Source organism: Macaca fascicularis, chromosome 11, assembly GCF_037993035.2.
Source record: "Macaca fascicularis isolate 582-1 chromosome 11, T2T-MFA8v1.1".
Lineage (NCBI taxonomy): Eukaryota > Metazoa > Chordata > Mammalia > Primates > Cercopithecidae > Macaca > Macaca fascicularis.
Genome location: NC_088385.1, coordinates 107,006,785 through 107,027,122, shown reverse-complemented (window position 1 = coordinate 107,027,122; position 20,338 = coordinate 107,006,785). Strand labels below are relative to the sequence as shown.

The 20,338-nt window shown below is 40.1% G+C and overlaps 1 protein-coding gene across 11 annotated transcripts in view; it reads left to right on the top strand.

Moving 5' to 3' along the window:
* The first annotated feature begins 10,940 nt into the window (after positions 1–10,940).
* Positions 10,941–20,338, top strand: part of ANKS1B (ankyrin repeat and sterile alpha motif domain containing 1B) — a 1,288,070-nt gene continuing 1,278,672 nt past the window's right edge. For all 11 annotated transcript variants that reach the window (XM_005571954.5, XM_015430681.4, XM_005571953.4 and 8 more), the window contains exon 1: positions 10,941–11,770. In XM_005571954.5, the coding sequence (XP_005572011.1) occupies positions 11,637–11,770 (134 nt within the window). In that variant the 5' untranslated portion in view covers positions 10,941–11,636. The remainder of the gene's footprint in view (positions 11,771–20,338) is intronic.

The following is a 20,338-nucleotide window of genomic DNA, read 5'->3' as shown; positions in this document are numbered from 1 at the left end:
CTTACCCTATTCCTGGCTTGACATGGCCCAGGAAACAGTGATAAGAACCACTGTTAGGGGGAAACAGTGCAGTTAGGGAGAAACAGTGGTATGAACCCCGGTTCTCTTCTGTGAACCTAAGATAGTAGAGTAGATCTTATTAGCTATGTTCTAATCTGTCTTGGGGCTGCCTAATGGGTTTCTGTACTACCTAACTCAGAGATCAGATGGCAGAAAGTGGCACAGCTTAGATCCCAGGTTAGGGAAGCCACATGAAGCAGCAGGAATGGCTCATGGAAACCACAAGGGGTTACAGAGCTGCAAATGCCTAGGGCAAGAGATTACTGATTTTGATGGGTGCTCACGAGTTGATGGGTACAGCACACCAACATGGCACAAGTATACATATGTAACAAACCTGCACGTTAGGCACATGTACCCTAGAACTTAAAGTAGAATAATAATAATAATAAAAAAAACAAAAAAAAGAAAAAAAAAGAAATATAATAGAATACAAAGAAAGAAAGAAAAAAGAAAGAAAGAAAGGAAAGGAAAGGAAGGAAAGGAAAGAAAGGAAAGAGAAGGAAAGAGAAGGAAAGAGAAGGAAAGAGAAAGGAAAGGAAAATGAAAGAAAAAAAGAGCGGGAGAGGGGCGCGGGGAGGGAGGGAAGGGAAGGGAAGAGAAGGAAAGAGAAGAAAGAAAAAGAAAAAAAAGAAATACAATAGAATGGCTAAGGCCTAATGGAGAAGCAGGGATAAGACTCTTAGGGAAATTAAGACATTTAAAAGCAGACCCTTATGCTAGGGAATCAGGAAAAAGCACGCGTGTACACACACACACACACACACACACACACACACACACACAGAAGCAGCATGCCAAGAAAAAGCCCGAGAAGTCCTTAAGTGAGGGCTTCCCTGTACTGAGCCAGTTTGTAAAGACTAGGAGAGGTGACTCTTCTTTTCTTTCTTTCTTTCTTTCTTTCTTTCTTTCTTTCTTTCTTTCTTTCTTTCTTTCTTTCTTTCTTTCTTTCTTTCTTTCTCTGTCTTTCTTTCCTTCCTTCTTTTTTCTTTTCTTTGTTTTCTTTCTTTCTTTCCTTTCCTTCCTTTTTTCTTTCTTTTCTTTCTTTTTTTTTGAGCTGGAGTCTCCCTCTTTTGCCCAGGCTGGAGCACAGTGGTGCGATCTCAGCTCACCACAACCTCTGCCTCCCAGGTTTAAGTGATTCTCCTGCCTCAGCCTCCCGAGTAGCTGGGATTACAGATGCCTGCTACCATACCTGGCTAATTGTTGTATTTTTTAGTAGAGATGGGGTTTCACCATGTTGGCCAGACTGTACTTGAACTCCTGACCCCAAGTGATCCACCCGTCTCAGCCTCCCAAAGTGCTGGGATTACAGGCATGAGCCACTGCACCTGGCCAACTCTTTTTTCAAATGCTCAGTTTTTGACAAAAGATCATAAGGCATACAATTAAATAAGAAAACATGGTCTAGTCAAAGAAAGAAATTAATCCCTAGAAACTGTCCCCAAAGAAACATAAATATTAAATTTACTAAACAAAGACTTTGAAACAACTGTCTTAAATATACACAAAAACTCTGATAAATAACTAAAGGAAATCAGAAAAATGATACATGATCAAAATGCAAATATCAACAAAGGGATAAATTATATGAAAAGCAAACAAATTCTGGTGCTGAAAAATAATATAGCTGAATTGAAAAACTCACTTGAGGGGTTCAACAGTAGACTTGAACAGGCACAAGAAAGAATCAGCTAACTGGAAGACAGTTTGTTTGAAATTACCAACTCTGAGGAGCAAAAAGAAAAAAGAATGAAGAAATGTGAATAGAGCCTAAGGAACGTATGGGACATGATCAAGCAAACCAAAATACACATTATGGTAGCACAAGAAGGGGAAGAGAGAGAGAGAAAGGAAGTAGATTATTTGAAGAAAGAATAGCTGACCTCATCCATCAATACATATAAAGAAGATACACACCACGTTTGAAGGTCTGAAGTCGTAGGTCGTCAAGGCTGGGAGCTGGGAAGAAAAGCTGGACATGGGTGGGAGACAATAAGACAAATTGGAAGTCATGAGGATAAACTGGAACCTGCTGCCTCTATTTCTCCCTGCTCTAACCTTGACATCATGGTGACCTGCAGAAGGGGCTGCTTCCTTAAGTCATGGAACTGCACATGATTCTGGTGCAACAGAGAAGCACAAGGAGGAGATATTACCAGAGAAGGAGGCTCTGCAGGCTTGGCTGCTGCCCCATACCCAGGTAAGCCACCAGATTAGTAACAATGTGCACAAGCTGCAACAGTATCTGACACCTTCAATGCTTGCAGATGGTCATGGCTGCAGCTTCATTTCTGCCTTCTAAATCTTGTGCAAATGTTTCTTGTGGCCAATCTTAACTTGGGATCATATAAGCAAGGGAACTCTGGGAAACAATGTTCCAGCTTAGATAACTTTTTAATTTAAAAACTTTTAATTGAAAATGTGCATTTTTTATTACCAGAAAAGTTTATAAATCAATGAAAAAATTTGAGGTGATTATAGCAATACCAATTCAACCATATTATGTACAGTATTCTTTTTATTAAAAAAAAAATCCCAGAACACAGTCCTCATACAAATCTTCTCCCTTTGTGTTAGAGCTATTCAGATGTAATTGGCAAGAGGTTTAGCATTTAATGTTAAAAACCTAATAAACTATTAGTATTATACCAATTATATTTAGTATCTCTTAATGAGGATAAATATATGTTATTTAAGTTCTTAACAACATTCCCTAACATTATTTAATTTATTTACTTAATTCTGCTACTATATTCCCATGGTTTTCTGAATCTCTGATTTTTTCCTTCAGTGTAAGCAACAGAATGACAATCTACATGACCATGATTTGATTTTTCAATAAAGAGTCCACTGGCGAAAACAGACTTTACATATCCCAGCCACCATCTAGTCTCTCCTTGCTCTCAACACACAAACGCGCACACACACACACACACACACACACGCACACACCCCTGAAGAAGAGTTGAGAAAAACAGCATCATAGAGTTAACATATAAACTATTAGGAATTAACGAACATTAAATCCAGTGTGTCTATCCTGCCTTTTCTCTTGTAATTTCCCTTTTGGATTCAATTATAAGATGACTTTACAGCTCACAAACTGAGTGGGAAAAAAAAAAAGGCGACTTGCCCTTATATCAAACATCAGAAAAGTGGGAGAAAATTGCACTCTAACTTAAAAGAGAAGCATCTAATGAAATAGTGATTCCTTTTATGTGGAAAAGTAGAAACTGCATCTAAATATCATTAATTAATGTAAAAATTCTGTTTCAACAATATATCCTCTGTGCATTTCATTTTACCAGCCACCTGATAAAAATGAGGTTCTGCAATGGTTTTCTACTTGTGTCATTTGGAGAAAAAGTATGTTGAAGGACTTTCTGATGTTTTTTTCTATAACATAGTAGAGATTACACAGAATAGGTATGACTCTAACATAATAAGATTAAAAATGGCATTTGACTGGCAATCTCTGACCCTGGCTTCTTTTGATTTCCTACCATTTTTCACCATGCTTACATGGGCACTGTACAATTAATTTCCATTTACTATCCATACACACTACTTTTTTTTTTTTATTATCCTTTAAGTTCTAGGGTACATGTATGTGCACAACGTGCAGGTTTGATACATAGGTATATATGTGCCATGTTGGTTTGCTGCACCCATCAACTCATCATTTACATCATTTACATTAAGTATTTCTCCTAATGCTCTCCCTCTCCCAGCCCCCCACCCCCTGACAGGCCACAGTGTGTGATGTTCCCCGCCCTGTGTCCAAGTGATCTCATTGTTCAATTCCCACCTACAAGTGAGAACATGTGGTGATGCACCCAGGGAGGGAGGTCATGGAAGTGCCTTTCCCCTTCCCTCTTACCTCACCCTATGCATCTCTTCATCTGTATCCTTTGTGGTATGTTTTATAATAAACTGGAAAATGGAGTTGTTTCTTTGAGTTCTGTGAGCCACTCCAGCCAATTAATTGACCTGCTCTACCAAATTAGTTGAACCCAAGGCGGGGTGGTATCCCTGATATGTAGTCAGTAGGTTGGGCAGAAACACAGACAAAACAACCGGGACCTTGTGACTGGCATTGGAAGAGGGGAGCAGTCTTGGGGACAGAGCCCTCAACCTGTGAGATCTGACACTATCTCTAGGTAGATGGTGTCAGAATTGAATTGAATTAGAGGACACCCAGTTCGTGTCTGCTCCAGAACTGATTGTTTGCTTATTTGTGGAGGGAAATCGCCACACATTTGGTCACAGATGTCTTTGGTGTTGTTGATTGCTGTGGCGTGAGAGTAGAGGCGAAACAGTTTGAGTTTTTCCTATTCAGTGTGTCACTCTTCAGATTTTTAGAAAATGATCGGGTTTTTCATGGAACCAAGTACTGGATAGAATTCTCTACTGGGCCAGAGCAGAAGACAGAATCCAAGAGGTTCATGAGTTGTAGGAGTGGAGACAGAAGACCAGGAGCCTTAGAAGTGAAGATAGGAAATCAAGAATTCTCAGAAGTTGTGAGTAAAACACTGGTTGTGAAGTTTAGTGATGATGGTAGCAAGAAGTGAAGCTGGTTTAACCTGATTTTAAAGGGGGCATTATGCCTTTTATTGCACTGCTGTCTCTTAACTTCAAGCCCATTCTCATACACTGTTTTGTAATAATCTGCAAACCATATTACTGCTTTGCCACCTTGTCCTCTGTGAGGATCTACCAATAAAAGATGTGAGAGGGAGACTGCACTTCCTCAGCCTGGCAGTGGCAGTTTGTTCTAGAAGCAGTGGTTGAATCCAGTTTGCAGTTTTTCTAATACGCAGAACCAGCCTTGTTGCTTTGCCTCAGAGACACTAGTACCAAGCAGCTGGTGATTCCTTCTAAGAGGTCTGGGTCTTAGTCCTGTGGGGCCCCTTGTCTGATGTCAGAAATCATCATCATCCCTCTCTTCATAGGTTGAGTTTCAGCTCAGCGGGGGCCCCTTCTCCAATCTGTTCACGGTAAAGAAGGGCACGCCAATATAATACAAAAATCTCAGTAAAGTGACCATGATAGAGACCCCAAAAAGGTATTTGTTGTTGTTGTTGTTTTGTTTTGGGATGGAGTCTTGCTCTGTCACCCAGGCTGGAGTGCAGGAGTGCAGGAGTGCAGTGCCGTGATCTTGGTTCACTGCAACCTCTGCCTCCCGGGTTCAAGTGATTTTCCTGCCTTGGCCTCCCAAGTAGCTGGGACTCCAGGTGCATGCCAACATGCCTAGCTAATTTTTGTATTTTTAGTAGAGATGGGGTTTCACTGTGTTGGCCAGGCTGGTCTCAAACTCCTGACCTCAGGTGATCTGCCTGCCTTGGTCTTCCAGAGTGCTAGGATTACAGGCGTGAGCCACCGCGCCTGGCCTAAGGGTCTTTCTTGAGATGTAGAAGAGTTAGAGAGGATTTGCTAATGGGGAGGTTCTCTGTCTGCTGAGGCTGGGGTAGAAGAGATGCCTTAAAGGGGACAATTTGATTCTGCCCCCTGCCCCCATGTCTAAACAATCAGACCAAGGGAGAAAGCAGTATCCCCAAAGTGGCTTTGGAATATGTCACTCTTCAATCTGTAGGCTTATGGCTCATGGGTCAAATCCCACCCACAGTCTGTATGGCCAGTGAACTAAGAATAGATTTTGCTTTCTAAAAATTGTTGGAAAATAAGTCAAAAGAAGAATATTTTGTAACCTATGAAAATTTTGCAAATTCAAATTTCAATATCCATAAATGACATTTTATTGGATCACAGCCACACTAATTTGTTTCAGTATTGTCTACGGCTACTTTTACGCTACAATGGCAGAATTTAGTAGTACAACAGAGACGGTGTGCCCACAAAGATGAAAATATTTAATCTCTGGCCTTTTACGAAAAAAGTCTGTGCATCACTGTGCAGAAGAAGGAAAGGATGGAGTGTAAGAAGTAGGTAGATTGGGATTAACCCTTCAGGGAGATCAGTTAAGATGCCAAAGTGGATAATGTGTTTTTGTGTCTTCTTAGCAGCCCCTCTGAGAGATTGTGTAATAGGTTTGTTAGGATGCTAGGTATTTTCCTCAGTGGGAAATAGAAGAAAATGGTCAAAAATCATTTATCTGAAATTTGGGTAGATTCTCTTGGTGGGAAAAATAGTTTGAAGTGAATACAAGACAATATTTTTCAGTTGGCCAGGTGCAGGGTCACCTGTGGGGCACATAGACTTTCAAAGGTAGTAGCACATAGGCAGGGTGGCTCAGAGAGAGAGTTAATGGTAGAATCAGCAGGATGGTGATGGAATGTTGTGTAGTGTGACAGTCCTGGGGGAACTCTTATTCCTCGTCACTGACTTTCCCTAGAGGAGAGGAGGCTTCTGCTCCTCTTTCCAAGACAGTGAACACTTCTGGTTTCTTTCCCTACTTCTCTCCACTGGGACCACTTTACCAGTGGGTGGGGCTACCTTGCTTTCAAAACAAGATACAGGCTCAGCTCTGGTTTTCTTTCTCTCTTGCCTGTCTCATGGATCACTAAGAAGGGCAGTGGGCTTTTTTCTGCTTGCTGCCCCAAGATGGTGACATTCTGGGGTAAGAATCTGTTTCAGCATGCTTTCCTAAGGCAGCCCTGGAAATCGATCATTCTCTCCATTCCTCTGACTTTATTTGTGAGATAGGCGTTAGTCTGGCTGGGTATATACAGTTAGATTTGCAGATCTACCTCTCCGAACAGGTAGGTCCCAAGGTGCACATTCACAGAGAGGTAGGCCCTAGTCTCATTTTTAGTGTAGTTTTAGCAGGGATTTTGTGGGATATTAGACCCTTACGTGACTCATAATAAAGATGATATGCTAATGAGATATGCGTTTGATTCCTTGTGTCTGTTTTCAGTTAATTATAACTTGGAGGAGATGGGTGATTGGTATTCTGTGGCCTTCAACATTCATGGCCATGAATCTTCAGAAAAATTTTAAATATAATACACTTGGTGTTTGGGTTCCCTCAGGAAGATGATGAGGGACAGAGTTTGTGCCAAGTGGCCATGTGGAGAACTTTAATGTCATGCAGGAAGCAAGAACCTGCTCTTCTATCCAGATGTCTGGTATCTTCATATTCTGTAACATGAAGCTGTTGACTTCATAGTCCTAGTGATGCAGAGTAACTTCAGAACTTGAGATGGAGAAAGTAAATATCTTCTAAATCTACTTCATAAATCACAGGTTTATCTTCTTATTTCAGCTCTGTTGATAACTTCATGTTATAAGACATTATCTTTTCCTCTTCTTCACTGAAAACAGACCTCCGTATGTAATTCTAAGATTGATCTGGATTTATGGTCCTTCAATTTCTTTTATGTTTCCAAAGACTTTTTTTTGTGTGTGCAAACACTTCTATACAAAAACTAGTCTTTGCTTTACTTCCCCCTTCTAATCTCAACCCCTAGTCTCTTCTATTAATCAACCTTAGAAGAGTGACTTGCAATATGTGTATATTAGAACAATAATTCTTGTCAAAATGTATCCAGAAGTAGATTTATATCAGAATTTGAAATATAAGGGATTCAGACATTCTACGGGACTTATAATACCTTATAGTGTTATATCAAAATTAAATAAAATGAGAGAAAGTAAAGAATCTAGTATCATTCCTGGCACAAAATACACATTTACTACTATTATTTTATTTATTTTATTTTATTTATTTATTTATTTTTGAGACGGCGTCTCGCTCTGTTGCCCAGGCTGGAGCGCAGTGGCACGATCTTGGCTCACTGCAAGCTCCGCCTCTCCGGTTCATGCCATTCTCCTGCCTCAGCCTCCCAAGTAGCTGGGACTACAGGCACCCGCCACCACGCCTGGCTAATTTTCTGTATTTTTAGTAGAGATGGGGTTTCACCCTGTTAGCCAGGATGATCTTGATCTCCTGACCTTGTGATCCACCCACATCAGCCTCCCAAAGTGCTGGTATTACAGGCATGAGCCACCACGCCCGGCCTTACTTTAGTTTTTTTTGAGACGGTGTCTTGCTCTGTTGCCCAGGCTGGACTGCAGTGGCATGATCTCCGCTCACTGCAAGCTCTGCCTCCTGGGTTCACGCCATTCTCCTGCCTCAGCCTCCCGAGTAGCTGGGACTACAGGCACCCGCCACCAGGCCTGGCTAATTTTCTGTATTTTTAGTAGAGACAGGGTTTCACCGTGTTAGCCAGGATGGTCTTGATCTCCTGACCTTGTGATCCGCCTACATTAGCCTCCTAAAGTGCTGGTCTTATAGGCGTGAGTCACCGCGCCCGGCCTACATTTGCTATTATTAATACTGTCCTTTGAGAATAGCAAAGATAGATTTAAAAACCTGAAAAAATATATATTTATTTTATAATTAAAAAAAAAATAGAGGGTGGCTGAGGCGGGTGGATCACTTGAGGTCAGGAGTTTGAGACCAGCCTGGCCAACATGGTGAAATCCTGTCTCTACTAAAAATACAAAAATTAGCCGGGCATGGTGGTGGGTGCCTGTAATCCCAGCTACTCGGGAGGCTGAGACTCGAGAATCACTTGAACCCAGGAGCAGTGAGCCAAGATCATGCCACTGCATTCCAGCCTGGGCATCAGAGTCAGACTCTGTCTCCTCTGTCTCAAAAAATCAAATCAAATAAAAACAGAATTGAAATCTCAAATCTATCTCCATACTTAATTTCTAGCTTCAGTGATGCAAATGCCTTAATGGACTAAGACTACGTTTCATCATAGGCATAGAATATTACAGCTGGCAAGGCCAGCGGAAGGCATCCGACGTAACTTCTTCATTTTACTTATGAACACACTGAGGTAGTGATTGTCTAATTTGTTCCCAAGATTCTATCGCTCTTTTCATTATTCACAGATGCTAAACATCTTGATTAAATCTGGATGTTTAAAAGATCTGGGTATTTTGGCCTCTGTAGATTTTTAAAAGAGTGTTTTCACTTTTAATTTGCATGTTAGTCCCCATGTAGCCAAAGCCTTTATCCTCTTCAACAAAAAGCTATAAGGTGCAGTCACTGCAATGTCTAAAGAAAAAAAAGTTATGAAGTCACTGACACCAGAGTTTGAAGCTGAAAAACTGGATTTGATTATCATATGTCAGTAGAACGCCTGAACTACGGAATTGATTCTTAGAGTAAATCATTACTAATGGTTTTTCCATTGGGGGTGGTGGTTGCATGATTTCGATAAGACCACTCGGGGCCTGCAGTCACCAACTCATCCATGATTAAATGTTGCTTGTGAAAACTGTGGGTGATTTTCAGCTCTGACCAATTGAATACTTACAGTATATTCTGGGAAAGGTGTGTTTTGCTTAGGGGGCAACATTAGGAAAAAGGAAGAAGGATTTCCCTATGCCATTTTCAAAATGAATGTGATGGCTCCTTATCTCTTGTTTCTTTCATTGGTCTGCTAGTTCCATTATGTCAGGGATCATATTATTATAACATAGATTATCTTATAAAAAAGATTCTAACACAGAAAACAAAACCAAAATGAATTAAAAATCGACACTAGCCAAAATCTACATACTTCAGGAAACCTCCAGTAAATAGCCATAATTTACCTAATACTTTGAATCATTCAAATGAAATCTTAGAACACAATGAATTCCATAAAAATGTTTTAATATACTCTTGTTATTTATCTCTAAATTTTTAAGTTTCCCCCAGTTATTTATTTAAAATCTTTGCCTACAGCAGACAGTGCCGGATTTGAGCCTTGGCTCAGTTACTTTCTATCCCTATTATCTTGCGGGTAATCAGTTTCCTCATCTCCAAAATAGGGATGAAAATGGTCCTATCTCATGCGATTGTTGCAAGGGTTAATGAAACATGGAAAGCACTTTGCATAGTGTCTGGTACATAGTAACTACTCATCAAATGTATGCAATAATTATTGTCTGTGCATTTTGCTTTTCCATGGGCGGCAGGAACGTACATTGGGAAGCACATGGTGTCTGGAGTGAGTCTGTTCTGGGGTCTAGTTCTTAGTCAGCCACTTACTCCATGTGGCATCTTGAGAAATTTAATTAACCATTTGAGCCGTATATCCTCATTTCTAAAATGGATATAATAATATCCAGTTCGCTGGGTTGTTGTAAGCACAGTGCCTATTAAGTCCTCTTCCTACCAATCGATTATCAACAAGTGAACATTTATGAAGTCTGTTTCAAGGACAATGCAAAGCACAAGGTGTAACAGGAAGTTTTAATAGAAAATAAACGCGCGTTCTCCACGACGGCCAAGGAGAGCATCTAAGTCATGCCAACCATCCACAGTGAATTGCTGATGATATATGCAAATTAAAGTGGATCTCTAATCCATGCCCATTTATATTTTTCGAGTGTGGATGTGGAGAAATTTTCAATGAGAGCCTTTTTCCTGGTATTCTTACAAGTCAGCAGATCTCCAAAGCCCAACTAAAATATGGGCTGATTAAAGACTCTAGAAAAACTGGAACAGTCACAAACTGCTCGGTGGCCGGTGCCACAGAAACTAGGACGAAATGAGCCTCTTCTTTCTAACCAAGGGCAGATCTCAGGCTCTCTCGGGGAGGTAAAGCGGAAGGGCGAAATGCCGGTCAAGTTGCCTAGACTCGGATGGAAGCGGTGGCCAAAGGGCCCCTCCCCAGTGTCACCAGCCTCCCCATCCCTATCATGGAGGATTTTCCTCAGGCGTCGTGACAGACCCGACGCGTGTCGCCGGGGCCCGCCGGGCCGAGGAGGAGCCGACTCGGCCCGGGGAACTCCAGTCCTCACACGGTTAACGCTCTTCCAAGGAGAGTGGAGGAGGGAGGGTCCCCGCCCACGAGAACGAAGAGAATCTCAGGGCCAAAGCCCCGCCTCAGCCGGCCCGGCCCCTCCCCGCCAGCCCGCCGCCCAACTCGGGCCGCACGGCGGGCCGCACCTGCCCGCTCGCACACGCCCCCCGCGCGCCAGGCCTCGCCGCCGCCGTCGCCCTCCGCACGAGCCCGCTGCGGCTTGTCCGCACCGCACTGCCTCGGCGCGGGCCACGGCGCACGAGCCGCCGGCGCCGCCGCGCTCCGCCCAGCCGCGGACGCCGCCCCCGCGTAACCGCCAAGGAAGCTGAGGCGAGCCCGGGCCGGGCGGGAGGGCGCGCGGGCCGCTGCCGCCGCCGCGGGTGTTCCCTGCGCTCCCGCTCCAGCGAGGACTGTCTCTGCTGCCTCCTCTTCCTCCTCCGACCTCAGTCCTCACCACCCTCCTCCCGCTCCTCAAAAGCACCCCTGAGTCCCCACCCCCTCACGCCCCACCCGCGGGAACGAGGCCTCGGGAATACAGGGGAGTGGCTGTGGGGGCGCGTCGCGGCTCCCAGCTCGGCCAGCCCCTCTTTCAAGACATGGTCTGATCCCCATTGTAAAAGCTGCGCCCCGAAGAGGAGGAGAGAGTGGTGCTCCCTGCCTGGGGCTGCAGGGAGCTCTCCGTGCTGAAGCTCTTGCATTATTTTAGGGTGGGGCGAGGAGGGCCCTGGATTTTGGGGAGTGGGGGTGGGTGGGGAGGAGGACCCGAGGGGGGTAAGGACTCTGTGGGGGAGTCGGTGAGAGACTATGGGGAAGGACCAGGAGCTGCTGGAAGCTGCTCGCACTGGAAATGTGGCTCTGGTGGAGAAACTCCTGTCTGGCAGGAAAGGAGGGATCCTGGGCGGTGGATCCGGACCCCTGCCCCTGTCTAATCTGCTAAGGTAAGGACGGGCACCAGCTCCGGGGTTGGCAAACCTCATTATGCATTGTGATGGATATACGTCCTCCTCCTCACGGTTATTGCACCTGGTGGCTGCCAGCGATTCATTCTTAAATTAGATAGGAAAACAGACTGCGTGTATGGAGAGGAGGTATGAGCTTCCCAGTCAGATTGATGCCTTAGATTCTTTGAGTAATTTTAAAATAGCCTTCCATCAATGCGTCAGTAAGCTACTTTTCCTCTGAGCCGTGGTGCAGAACTTGTACATGTACTAGTGTTGCTTGAAGAAAATCGACGTTCCGCCCGCTTTCCGTCAACGTTTATTATATATTTGCAGCTTTGAACCCAGCCTTTTTTGTCTAGTTAAATGAAATTGTCAGAGAAGCTCTTGCGTGCATGCAATTACCCTGCAAAAGCCACAGCCTTCCGTGGCTCCTACCTTCTCTTGCAGAAGGCGTTTGCTGTGCCGTGGGTTATGATCCCACAAAATGAAGTGAGTGAACCTTCTTTCTGCTGAGATGTCTTCAGTACAGGGTGTGTGTAAAACTTGATGAGGCAGGTTAGGCAGCCCCAGCAGTACTTTCAGTTACCTGGACATAGCTGAGTGAAACTTGGTTATTATAGCTCAGGATGAAGGATGCCAGGTCGGGATTGGGATAGTGTGTATGGAATATAGTAGAGGCCTTTTAATGTGAAGATGTAGGTGAGACTGGTATTGCTTGGAGAATCTTTCTAAGATGACATTTAAAAAAATGTCAAGGTCTTCGTTCAGCAGTCCTTTGGAAATAGCGGGGTTGATTTGCATACTTGAGAAACTATTGAAAGTTGTATTGATGGACAAATGAAATCAACTGGGAGGGTGGAAGCCTGGAGAGTATTCACTAGATACAATTCAAGTGAAGCTCTTTAGTTTATAAAATCGTGGCTATGCAATTCATCCTGGATATTTTTGGAGTCATCAATTGTCATTCATATCTTCGCCTTAAAACATTTCTTGCATAACCCAATTATGTTTGTAAAAATTTTAAAAAACCCAAGCGATTTCCCTGGTTTTTTAAAAACTGTTCCATGGTACTCTTGACAAGTGCTTAATAGAAACTTTTGGGTGATGACATTGCGTTCTTTACGCAAGTTCTCATAGGTCGTGGTGGTCAGACAGCGCAATTAATTATAGGACTAGTTAAAAGGGAAAATGAAAAGTTTCTATTACAGTGAAATAAATTTAGTTGAAAAGTAGTTGATGGGATTTTTAAAAGCCCCATATGTTATTCTAGATACTCGTTGACAGTGACATTTTATTGGAATGATAGTTTATGTCAGAAGAATGAATATTTATAGGACATTTTTCAGTAGGTCATAGAGATGACTTGTGTGTACTCCCTTGTTAAATAATCTTCAGTTTCAAACACAGGCAGACAATGTGTACGTATTTCAGATTGCAGCTCTAATAATTGCCTGTAGTCACATGTAGTTTATATAAAAGCATTTTATCTCTTTACAGTTTTAAGTTACAGGTAAAATAAAAATATTTGCCAGTGGATCTATCAGTTATAAAAATGATTATGTCTAGAAACTGGTATGCTGAAAGAGGTTTCTCAAAATAAACATTTTTTTTTTTTTTGGGAAAACATGAGGAATTCTTTGAGAACAGTGAGAACTTCAGTTAATTTTATTGTGATAAATCATATTTTAAAAACACTCTTTGTGACAAAACTCAAAAGCAAACATCCTTTAAATACTCCTTTCCCAGCTGTGATTTTTTTTTTTTTAAAGAATAGATGTCAAGTTTTAGGGATAAAATACCGAGTATTTAATGTTAGTGAACACTAAAGTATCAAAATAGTGACCCAGAGTGTATATCTTGAATGAGAGGTTTTCTCTTTTGCTAGTGTTGTCAAAGATAGCAGCAGTAACTCTTCAACAAAGATTGCACATAGAAAACAAAAGTAAACAACATGTGTTTATTAGAGTACTTCGAACCAAGTTGTAAAAATCACAAACAAAACCAATAATTTTAAACTTGCTTTTATCCATCTTACACTGAATGAATGGTGTCTGAAGAAAATGAGTTGAAATTGTATTATTTGGGCGATCATTTGCATAAAATGACATTCCTAAGAAGGCACATTTTATTTAGTTGTCACTTTATTTCAAAAATGATTGTCATCAGAAATTTATTGGCAGGATAATGGAAAATGTGTCCGCTTATCAAACATAATGACACTTTGAAATTTCTTAATGTTTTAGAATGAGTTGTAGAATATGTTTGGCACTTTTTCCCCACTTGCTTTATTACTTGGGTTGTGTAATAATGGTGTCAGACCCTATGCTAAATGCTTACATGTGTCATCTCATTCAATTCTTATGTCAGCCTTAGTAGGTTCATTCTCATTTCACAGATGAAGGAATAAAAAGATAAGATTAAGGACTTGCCCATGGTCACATAATAATGGCAAAGGTTTGAAAATGTGTGATTCAGATTTGCTTTACCACATTTTAACTCTCATTCATTGAATCTGTTTTATTCACAAAAGTTTAAAGGTATATGGCCAATTTAGACAGTCCAATCTGAACCTTTTTTTGCTACGAAGAATAATTTGAAATTCCTTAAATTTTGAATTTTTTTCTAATTAAAAAAATCTCACAACTGCCCTTTGAGGGTTCACTAGACAAGAACTTTTCTGAAGATGCTTCTGATTACTTGTTACCTACTGATAATAAGAAATTATCCTTTGAGCAGTAACTGTATAATGGGGAATTCGGTATGCTTTGGGGTGGCACTGCAATTTTCAGCAAAAGTAAGAATGACATTGAATAAATTAAAAAACCTCTCTAAGCCTCACTACTCTGTAAGAGTGGAAATAGTAATAATAGTACCTATCATATAAGGTTGTTATAAAAGGATTAAATGAAGTATAAAGTAATGAATGCAAAACATTTAGCATATAGGTGTTCATCGTTAGTGTTAATATTTTTCATGCACCTCTAAAGTGCTTGACTCTATTCTTTAAGGCCTTAATGACTAAAGATTTGCTTCATATTGGACTGGCAGTAAATTTCTCATTAGAATCATAGAATCTTCATATAGGGAGGGACCTTTCTTCCAACTTCTCACCTAGTGCAGAAATTTTCTCTGTAACATCTCTTACCTGTTAGTTATTCCAGCCCTGTTAGACCTTCCAACGACTAGATCCATTCTATTTTTGACAGCTGTAATTATTTTAAAATTTTTCTTGTCATTGAGCTAAAATCCACTTCCCTGTGACTTTCAGCAATTGGTAGTAGATTGGCTGTACGGGTCAATATAAAGTAGTCTAATTCATGTGCCAGGATAGTTGTTTGGGTGCATGTATTTCTGTTTTCTTATAAGTATTTTTCATGGAAGAGCTATCATCTGTATTGACCTTTTATATGGCAAGAGAGCATAGGTGTTAAGAACTTAGTTTTCATACTTTTCACTACTCTCTTTTTCCTTTATATATTCTCAAATTTTGCAATGACCCTCTTAAAATATGGTGACTAGAAATTAACAAAATGCAGTAGATGTCCCTTGACCAGAGTAGAACATTATGGCTGAATAAAAAACCCAAGGACAACAGGTTACAAGAAGCATTTATAGTATGATCTTATTTTTGCAAGGACAAATAAGTTTGTGTGAACATTTACAATGTGTTTAAGAAGTCTGGAATGATAAGATGCCAAAATGAAGATAGTATTCATCTTTGAGTGGTGGAATTGTGGGTGGGCTTTATTTTCCTTTTCCTTATTTGCATTTTCCAGTGTTCTGTAATGAATATGTATTATGTAATTAAAATAAAAGAGCAGCTATTACAACATGATACAATGAAATTATTATCTCTTTATTATTGATCTAAGACCTACCTACAGGTCAAGATTTTCTGGGCCATGTAATGGTGTTGACTCAAGTTGAACATATAGTCAATTACAATTTCCTGGTATTGTTTTTTCAATAACCTGTGAAGCCATGATTCCCCTTTCTGGTACTTTTAAAAGTGTTGGTTGAGCTTAAATTATTCCCATTCCATTTTATCTGATTTGTTTTAGGTTGTGTTTGTAATTTCTCTAGATCTTTTTGACTCTTTTTTTTTCTTCTTTCTGACTCTTCAATCTGTCTTTCAGCATATTAACTTCTCTCCTCTGTATCATCCAGAGATTTAATAAGCATGTTTTCTATAACCTAAATTCAACACACTGTGCTATATCCCCAAAGCACCTCTCTTCAACTTAGTATAAATTTTAAAGTAGCAATCTTTACTCATGGTATTTCTACCAGAATTGAAGCCACGTAATAGACAATCAGCTATTTCTCTCCATTGTTCCTGTGAGAATATTGTGAGTTATTTTATCTACTGCCTTTCTAAATTCATACTGTGTTTAAGTGTATGGCATTCCTTTGATCTATCCCTTTAAATTCCATCAAAATCAGTCTACTTTATTATGGCTTGTTTCTGGCAGTGAGTCATTGGTAATTCCTAGTATTGGCGAAAATTCCTTCTACCCTCTTGCATCTAATTCTTCTGGGTCTGGATGTGCATACTTATTTAAAGCCAGCTTACTGTCCTTTTTGGTCTCTGTTTGGACCTTCAGTAATCTCCTGAAATTATTTGTTTATCCCTTCTGATTTGAAAATGGTTCTCAATAGGGAAAATAGAAGCAAAATAAAAGCTGGGAAGAATTAGATTCTTGGCATTGTTAGATATCATAGAAAATTCTCTTGTAGTTTAAAACTACCCAGAGTTTTCCTTTTACTCTGTCAGAACTTAAGGTTAAATTAGTGAACTACTACACCTCCTTTCTGTTTTTCAAACTTAGCTTAAAAGGACATTAGTGTTTTTCCTGGACAAGTATATATTTCTTTTTTGTGTTTACTTGCAGTTATACCTCTTACTACCCCCCTTCATCCTTAAAGAAATCTGAGCTCATCAGAGCACTAAAATTGAGTTGCCTCCCTCCTTTTCTTCCTCCACATTTTATGTGAAATTTCAGTTTATTTAACATATCTTTTATGAGACAGCTGCAAAATCTTAAAAAAAAAACTCTCTTCCTTTGGCACAACTACCTTTTATTCTAAACAAAACTAATTTCCATGTAAAATGTATATTAAATTAATTTTTTGCTGAGTATCGGATTGAGAATTATTTGTATTTTAATATAGTGATAAAAGTTTATTAATGCCTCAATTTATTTGATTTTCTTAATGCCTCGAAGTGTTTAGTTTTATATAAGAGGTATTTACTAAATTCTTGTCAGAAATAAATAATATAGTTCTTAAGATCCCCATATGAAAAAGTAGATTGGTAAGAAGTGGGGCAAAACAATCTTCTGGTCACCAAAGCCATAAAAACAAGAGAGCTTATAATTTTTCAGATTTAGGATTCAGCTCATGACGTTTTGGTGATGAGTACAAGGAGATAACAGGCAACTAGGAAGTACTGTAATTTTCACAACTATTTGGGCAATTGTGGTTATTGGGACTCTGATATAAGAAACTCACTTTCAGGGAAACTGCATTGGTTAAATGGAATAAATCACAAATAGAGCAGTTAAGCTCCATGAAAACGTTATATCTATAAAAATAGTCAAGTTGCAAGTGGGTTATCTATTTTAGATAGTAATGATGTTTGAAGTGGTGATTGCACCATTATGTTCAGGGAGCTGTATCTGCCAGAGTGAACAGTGCCAGCTGCATGATGGGGAGTAAGGCGAAAGGAGAGCGAATTTTGGTATTGACCTCTTTCTTCACTGAGCAGGGTTTTCAGCTCCCTTTTCAAAACACTGAGGGTGATGTGTAGCAGTGAACTAGGGCAACCAGCCAGTGACTACTACTCAACCTGTCCATCCTTTGCAGTTTCTTGTGTGACAGTGATTTCTTACAGATGACAAAGGCTGATGCAAGTCTTCACTGACATTAAGGCAGAAGCATACAATATTTATTAGTGTCTCTACTGACTTTAGCAAGTTAATCTTTCAGGTGACAGTAAACAATTTGATTAGTTCAGTTATATAATGAAATAATTTTGAGGTAATTTTGGAAAATTTGATCAGAAGCCTGTGATAGACATTATTTCTGAGTATTTAACTAGAAATGGAAGCTGACTATAATGCCAGACAAAGGTTAGAAAAGACTAATTTCAACCTATGGAACCTGAAGATATTTAACACTTAATGCATTTTAGAGTGTCTTTAGTTTCCATTTTGGACATATTGCAGAATGATGTTAATTAAAATACAGTGAGTTTTTATTACTCATCATCTGTTGATATGGGAGAATATTTTATATTTGAAAAAGGAATTTGCAAAGAAGACTCCTCTATCTTCCAGTTCTTTCTCATGCGTGTGAGGACATGGTTATGTAAGCCTTACAGGCAAGCAGAGGCACAATGCCAGTTGAAAACTCATTGAATTTTCTTGTGTAATACAGATCTAGAAACTTTTCTTAGAGTCTACTTTTCTTCTTTAGTGTCAGTAGGATATCAAATAAATTTTACCTTTGTGTTATATCTGGGTGAGGCTTTTAATTGATTTTTGAAGATGGATCAAAAAATATGACCAAATAATAAATTATGTTTTCCACAGTGCTATGATTTGAATGTTGTCTCCAAAACTCATGTTGGAATTTATTTGTCACTGTGACAGTATGAAGAGATGGGATCTGTCTGGACATGGTGGCTCACACCTGTAATTGCAGGCTTTGGGAGGCTGAGGCGGGAGTGTCACTTGAGGCCAAGGGTTCAAGAATAGCCTAGGTAACATAGTGAGACTGTGTCTCTATAAAAAACAAAACAAAACAAAACAACCAGGTGTGGAATTGCACATCTGTAGCCCCAACGACTTGAGAGGCTGGGTGGGGAGGATTGCTTAAGCCTAGGAGTTTGAGGCTGCAGTGAGCAATGATTATGCCCCTGAACTCCAGCCTAGGTGACAGAGTGAGACCCTACTCAAAATAAAAACAAAAACAAACAGGTGAGACCCTTTAGAGGTGATTAGGGCTCTGCACGTATGAATGGATTAATGCCATTATTGTGGGAGTGGGTTAGTTATCATGGGAGGCTCCTCACAAAAGAATCAGTTCAGCCCAATTTCCTCTTTCTGTTTCCCATGCTTGCTTGCTGTTCTGCCTTCTGCCATGGGATAATGCAATAAGAAGGTCCTCACCAAATGCTGAGCAAATGCTAGTACCATGCATCCAGAAATGTGAATCACAAAAGCATACATTGTTTGTAAATTACCCAGTCTCAGGTACTCTCTTATAGGAACACAAAATAGACTAAAACACTCTGTTTCTTCTCCTGCACTGTCCAGAGTGTTCATCTCTGAATCTGATTCTTATGAATCATGCTTTCTTATTAAACGACATGTCTTCATGGATCTAGTTGTGAAATGGAACTTTGATTAAGCTGTGCAGTAGTTACTTGGATTCTGTTGTGTTATGAGAGTAGCTTTATTTGAAGTGGTTAATTACTTCTAGTTAAGTGAACTGAAACAAACTTCTTAGACTTGTTACCATTCTTTGATCAAACTGGATCAAATCTTGATTGATGGATGTGAGTATGAACAGCCAACCTCCTTTCCTGTTTCTGTTTCCCACACCACATTCCCCTTAACCCTCAATCACATCTCAGAAAAAAAAAGCCTTTTTTCCTAATTACTACAAGTTCACCCTGGCTCCAGTTTTTGTGCCAGCTGGCATCATCTCTAGATTCCAGCCTATCTCAATATTTAAAAAAAGAATTTCAACAGATTTTAGATACAGGAAGTATGTGTGTAGATTAGTTACATGGAAATATTGCATGACACTGAGGTTTGGAGCATGAATCCCATCACCTAGGTAGTGAGCATAGTACCTAATAGGCTGTTTTGTAGCCTACCCCCCTTCCACCCTCTAGTAGTCCACTGTGTCTATCGTTCCCTTATTTTTGTCCATATATGCTTTATATTTAGCTCCCACTTATAAGTGAGAACATGTGGTATTTGGTCTTCTGTTCCTGTGTTAATTTACTTAGAATTATGGCCTCCAGCTCCATTGGAGGAGCTGTTGCTGCAGAGGACATGGATTCATTCTTTTTTATGGCTACATAGTATTCCACGGTGTATATGTACCACATTTTCTTTGTCCAGTCTACCGTTGATGGGCATCTAGGTTGATTCCATGTCTTTGCTACTGTGCATAGCACAGCAATGAGCATGAGTGCATGTGTCTTTTTGGTAGAATGGTTCATTTTCTTTTGGGTATATACACGGCAGTGGGATTTCTGGGTCGAATGGTAGCAATTTTAAGTTCTTTGAGAAATCTCTGTACTGCTTTCCACAGTGACAGACAACCTACAGAATGGGAGAAGATATTTGTAATCTATGTATCTGACAAAGGCCTAATATCCAGAATCTATAGGGAACTTGTTTACAAGTCAACAAGCAAAAAACAAGTAACTCTATTAAAAAATGAGTAAAGTACATGAACAGACATTTCTAAAGACATACAAGTGACCAACAAACATATAAAAAATGCTCAGCATCACTAGTTATCAGGGAAGTGCAAATCAAAACCACA